Source organism: Furipterus horrens, unplaced genomic scaffold (genome assembly GCF_987537825.1).
Source record: "Furipterus horrens unplaced genomic scaffold, mFurHor1.1.pri manual_scaffold_17, whole genome shotgun sequence".
NCBI lineage: Eukaryota > Metazoa > Chordata > Mammalia > Chiroptera > Furipteridae > Furipterus > Furipterus horrens.
Window position 1 is genome coordinate 45145642 of NW_028327187.1, and position 6679 is coordinate 45152320.

The following is a 6679-nucleotide window of genomic DNA, read 5'->3' on the forward strand; positions in this document are numbered from 1 at the left end:
CAACCTATTGGACCATTACAACCAGGACTGCCTAATCCTGCATTAATCCCTAAGAATTGGCATATTATTATTATTATTGATTTAAAGAATTGCTTCTTCAATATTCCTTTGCAGCCAGAAGATTGTGAAAAATTTGCTTTTATTGTGCCTTCTCTTAATAATCAGAAGCCTAGCCAACAATATCAGTGGAAGGTACTTCCTCAAGGAATGTTAAACAGTCCTACCATGTGCCAGTATTTTGTAAATCAGCCTTTAGATAAACTTCAAAGCCAATTTCCAGAGGGTATATGTATTCATTACATGAATAATATTTTATTAGCACATCCCTCTGAGGAGCGGTTGTCTCAAATGTTTAAATTAACTACTAATTTATGTATTGAATACGGTCTCCAAATTGCTCCAAAAAAAAAAAATACAAAAGAAAAATCCATGGAATTATTTAGGATATCAAGTAACCAAAAGTTGTATAATACTTCAAAAGGTCAAAATTCGTAAAGATTCCCTTCAAACATTAAATGATTTTCAAAAGTTGTTAGGGGATATTAATTGGCTTCGACCTTCCTTAGGAATTCCTACTTATGCTCTAGAACATCTTTTTCTCACTCTTGAAGGTAATTCTGATTTAAATAGCCCTCAAGTTTTAACCAAAGAAGCTGAAAAAGAGCTTGAATTAATTGAACAATATTTCCAAAATAGTCAGTTAAATCGTATTCAACTAATAATTAATTTGAAGATTGTTGTTATTCATAGTAAGCATTCTCCTACCGGGGTATTGTGCCAAGCTAAGAATATTATTGAATGGCTATTTTTACCACATAAATCCATTAAAAGGTTAAAGACTTATTTAAGTAAAATTACTCAAATCATAATTCGTGGCAGAATACGCTTTAGACAACTTTGCGGCCAAAATCCTAATGAAATTATTGTCCCTTTTACTAATAAGGAAATAAATAATCATTGGATATTATGTGAAGAATGGCAAAATGCCTTGTCTAATTTTTTAGGCAAAATTCATAACTCTTATCCCTCCTCCAAAAAATTTCAGTTTCTAAAACGAACTCAGTGAATACTTCCTAAATGTGTTGTTTCACAACCTATTACTAAGGCAGAAACATATTTTACTGATGCTAATAAATTAGGAATTGCTGGTTAAAGTAATCTAAAAAATAACAAGACTGTTCAAAGCCCTTATGCCTCTGTGCAAAAGGCAGAATTGTTTGCTATTGTCATGCTTTTAACTGATGTGTATTTTATTCCATTAAATATTACTACAGATTCTCAATATGCAGCTTACACTGTTCAAGCTTTAGAAACAGTGACCATACCATCTACTGAATCTGAGCTTAATTTACTTTTTTTACAGTTACAATCTCTATTGAGGATTCATTGTCATGCTGTCTTTATAACTCATATTCGGTCCCATACAGGATTACCAGGACCCTTAGCTAAAGGAAATAGTCATATTAATACTTTAATCAGCTCTGTTCAGCAAGCAGAGAATGAACACCAGCTTCATCATAATAATGCAAAATCATTAAGATATCGACACAAAATTACTTGGCAACAAGCACATCAAATTGTTCAAAATTGTCCCACATGTCAGCTTGTTAATCAGCCTTCTTTGCCTAAAGGCGTTAACCCTGAAGGTTTATTACCTAATCAAATTTGGCAAATGAATGTTACTATTGTTCCTAATTTTGGAAAGCTTAAATTTGTTCATCATTCTATTGATACTTGTTCCAAATTCTCTTGGGCCACAGCCATGTCCTCTGAACATGCCGGATGTGTTATCACACACCTCCTAGAGGCTTTTGCTGTTCTTGGAAAGCCAGAAATCATTAAAACAAATAATGCTTTAGCATATCTTTCTAAAAAGTGTCAAGAATTTTTTTCTCAGCATAAAATTAAACATATTACTAGTATTCCATATAATAGTACTGGACAAGCCCTCATTGAATGTCATAATAGAACTTTAAAAGAGCTACTTTTAAAACAAAAAGGGGGATATAGTATGGATTCCCCTAAGAAAAGATTAATGAATGCAGTCTTTACTCTAAATTTTTTTGCAAATTAGTGATGATGCTCTTGTTCCAGCTCAGAGACATTGGACAATAAAAACTGTTTCACCAATAAGTCAACCTGTTTATTATTATGATGTTCTATCTTCTAAATGGCTTCCAGCCACGGTGATCTGATGGGGTCAAGGCTATGCTTATATTTCCACAGGATCACAAAATTTTTGGATTCTAGTTAAGCGTCTCAAGTTGCGTCATGCCCAATCGAAAACGAAACATAACGAACGAGGAAAAGGAATTGAACACCCTGCCAGAAAAAATCCAGAGGATGAGTCTGAAAACAGGGAGGAACGGAAAGCCACAGAAAAAATGACAAAATCATAAATCGGTAACCTGGCTGCAAATAGAGCAGTTAGTTATACAAGGAAAGAAATTAGTGAAAGCTCAAAAAATGCCAGTTTCAGCTAGTTCTTTATTTTTGGCTTTTATTGCTATATTATCCAATAATATTAAAGGTATTAATGCTGAAAATTATACTTATTGGGCTTATATTGCCAAACCCCCTTAATGAGAGGAGTATCATGGAAGGATCCACCCATTCCTATTTACAATAATGAAACAGGCTGGTTTCCAGGACCCCATGATATAAGAGGCCCTATGTTTCCTGATTAAGAAGGGACAGTACTACCAATATATGTTACTGGGGTTAGTGGGATCCCTATTTGTATTGAATATGGCAATCATTGTTTAAAAACGAAATTCCAGAATTGGCCTACAAGTGTCTAATGATAATCATAATGGTCAAAAGATTGTTATGCTAACCCTTCCCACATTTTCAAATTCGTATGCTTCTGATCTTCCAAAGAGTTCCCTTAATCTTCCTAAGTGTTCTATGCCAACTTTTCTCTCAATAACTGATTGGGTCCATTGGACTCGATGCAGGGGAGAAAAAATGTGAATTTATGTTAATACTCCCTATGGGAGAGTCATTAATTGGAGTCCTCAGAGCTCTGTTCGCAAGGCTCACACTGAGGTAGAATTAATCTGGAAAGTCACCTCTAATAGGTATATGATAACCTCTAAAGAACCTATTGAATGGGGAAATCCCGGATTTGCATACCCAGAGCCCCGATTAGGAGGATTTAGTCCTCAACCACATCTTTGGAAACTTAGCGCAGCTATGAGAAATGTGCGAGTTTGGTCTGGAACTCTTTTTGAACAATCACACCCAACATTATATAATTTTACTCTGACTCTTCAGCAAGAACGAGATGTTCAAACATGTGTTCAAATCCCTTATTTAATTCTTAAAGGAAAAGCTATTTGGAACCCAAATATAGGAGAAATTTATTGTTATAATTGTTCATTGCATACTTGTATTAACCTATCTATAAATTTGTCTTCAAAGAAAAGCTTATATCTTTTGAGAGTTCGAACTGGTGTATGGATTCCTGTCCAAATGAATCGCCTTTGGCAGGACAGTCCCGCACTAGAATTCATCAGAAAAATTGAAGAACGACTCCTGAAAAGAAGCAAACATTTCATTGGACTTCTAATTGCCATAATAATGGGACTTATTGCTGTCACAGCCACTGCAGCAACTGCTGGTGTAGCACTTCATCACTCTGTGCAGACGGCAGACTTTGTTCTGGACTGGCATAAGAACTCTGGACAATTATGGACTGCTTAATGTCAAATTGACTCTGAAATGCAATCTGAATTAGGAGGTTTGAATCAAGCAGTTATTCTTGTAGGAGATCAAATACAAAATTTAGAAAAGCAGATTAAGTTAAAATGTGATTGGAATCAGTCTACTTATTGTATTACTCCTGTGCCTTATAATACAACTGAGTTTCCTTGGGATAAGGTTAGGAAACATTTGTTGAATCATGATAATCTAACAAAGCATATTATTTCATTACAGACAAAAATCCATAGTACTTTTAAGAAACATCTAAAACAATTGTCAGGTCAGGAACTCTTTGAAGATATTGTTAAAAGTATTGATAATATGAATCCTATTCCTTATGTTAATGGGTTTGTTGCATCTCATGAAGGTCTGCTTCTTTTGTTTCTTGTAATCTTTTTAATCATTGTTATAGTAGGATATAAGTATAAAAGAAAGCAACAGGTTAAAAATGCCATCTTTTCGGTTATGGCTAATAAGGTTTCCGGAAAACAAAAAGGGGGAGATGATGCTGGAAATCAAGGTTCCTAAACTGAGGCATGCTCTCATGCCTCTCGGTCTGGGTGCTCTATGACCCGAGCTGGCGAGTTGGACTCGCTGGCGCCGACAGTCTTTGACTGCTCAGGCTAAGGGTTTCAAGACATTCTGTGACTTAAAAGGAATCTTGCAAAGTACTCCATCTTTCCTGACGTTGCCAAGGAAACCAAACAAAGCCAAGAACAGGTGGTGTTTAACCCTGTGTGCTTTCTGTTAAAGTTTAAGGAACAGTGTGGCTGTTCCCATAATCTTAAAAGAATAGATGATTGCATTTCTATTTTTGCTTTTGATAGAAATCATTCTTCATAGTTTATATATTAAACTCCCATTGTTTTAAACCCAAGTAAGTAATTGTATATTGTAATCATTATTAGAATGTACCTGTGAGCTCATTCTTTACCCTCCCTATTGATTTCTATACTTGCAAAACTCAATAAAAGGAGAGGCCTCTGCACAGCTCTTCGCTGACCTGCCAGAGCGTGTGGCAGCCCTCCATCCGACCCATTCTCCTTGCTGGAATTACTTCCGCACCCTCGCCACATTTAATACAACAAAAGAAGGCTAAAAGAATACATCTCTACCAAACCACCATTGCAAGATATGCTACAGGGTCTGCTTTAAGAAGAGGAAGAAACAGAGAGAGACAGAGAGGAACACGTGTACAAAGGGGGAAAATGACAATGAATAAGTACTGAAAGAAAGAACTTCTACCATTTGCAACAACATGGATGGAACTAAAGAGAATTATGCTTAGTGAAATAAGCCAGGCAATGAAAGAAAAATACCTTATGCTATCCCCTATTATAGAAAACTAATGAACAACACAAACAAATGAGCAAAATGGAACCAGAGGTATGTAAACAAGGAATAAACTAACAGTAACAAAGGGAGAGATGGGAGGGACAGAAGGGGGTAAGAAGGGGAAGGGTCTAGTCAAAGAACATGTATAAATGACTCATGAACATGGACAACTGGGTAAGAACTGAATGTGGGAGAAGTGGGGGCAGGATGCAGGGAAGGAAGAGGGGTAAAAAGTGGGACAACTGTAATGGAAAAAAAATTTAGTGGGGGGAAAAATGAAAATATAAAGAATGGAAATGCAGGTTCAGTGAATATTAGAAGACAAGGATTTTCTCCCTATCTGATTTCTCCAGAGTTTGGCATTCTAAACAAGTAAGTAATGACATAAGTTTATTTGCATAAAACTAATAAGACCAGTTGTTAATAGAGATTTTTTTGACTAAGACTTTGACTGGAATGTCATGCCTAAAGGAGATATGCTTGGGCTCTGGTTGGTACCAAAAAGCTCTGAAGAACTGAGATTGACTTTCAAAGATAAGAAAAGCCCACGAGATAAAAGGCCTGGTACCTTGGTTGGATGCGCGGTCCATGACAATCTTTCCAGGGAAGGAATGAAGGTTGTTTTCCTGAAAGATGGCTAGAAGAAACCTTAAGATGCAATGGAAAACCAGAAAGACTTGGAAAAGACAGGTGTTTACAGGCAAGGCTGAATATCAGGTATGTGGTTCTGCTTCTGTGCCCTGAAGGGCAGACTGAAGGTCACCCTAAATGTTCCTTGCATAAGTTCCAGAAAAGCAGAACTAAAGATCGTAACTGATAATTTTCTGCTCTTGTTGTGTTTATGCAAATGAACAGGATAAATTAAAAATGGACTTAATGCAGTCCCTTTAATGGCAAGGAGAGTAATCTTAGGGAGAAAAATCGTGATTCAAGGAAAATCACAATGCTCAGTGGTAGACTATAAAGTAGTGCAGCTAACCGTCTTTAAAGTTTCTTTTCATTTAAAATTTGTTTTCATTTGAAAGTTAAACTATGTCTGTGGTATTATCAAAGATGTTTAATTTACAGGCAAGGAGAATGTCAAATGTCTTGCAATTGGATGTCTTTCCGATAAGATAGTCCTATAGATTTAGAGACTTGTATGTGGGTTATGTTACATAAATTAACATGTGTTTTCTGTTTTCAAAGGGCATAAGCCTGTGATCTCATTACCTGAGTGATTGTCTGTACATACAGACCTCACTTAATCCTGTCTGCATTGTTGCCTCCTGAGACTCAACGGTTTGCTGAACTAAGTGGCTGGGTTAGTGATGAATGGGGTGGTCTGTGGGCTTCACTTTAAAACTGGTTTCTCTTTTATGTCCTAATGGCTTGAACAGAAAGAGCCCAGAGGTCTGAGAGGGGGGAAACCTAAAATATTTCCCTCAGCCTAAACTAAGTATAATGGGCAGAAGGGTTTTGGACAGGTGAGATGTACCTGGCACCTTCCTCCAAAGAAACCCTTCTTTTCCCTAATGTGGGACATTGAAAAGTTAATACCTGTCTTTTGTCATCTAGTGGTTATAGATTTAATGATGTCTTTTAACCCTGTTGCCAAATCTGTTGCCTCCAGAATACAACAAGGATGCTAGCCTGTTAA

At 36.4% G+C, this 6679-nt stretch overlaps 1 protein-coding gene across 1 annotated transcript; it reads left to right on the forward strand.

Annotated features, from left to right (window-relative positions):
• Positions 1-3084: 3084 nt before the first annotated feature.
• On the forward strand, positions 3085-3705 carry LOC149990933 (endogenous retrovirus group K member 13-1 Env polyprotein). Its single transcript, XM_090264049.1, has one exon. The coding sequence runs from the start codon at positions 3085-3087 to the stop codon at positions 3703-3705; it is 621 nt and encodes a 206-aa protein (XP_090120175.1).
• Positions 3706-6679: the final 2974 nt, after the last annotated feature.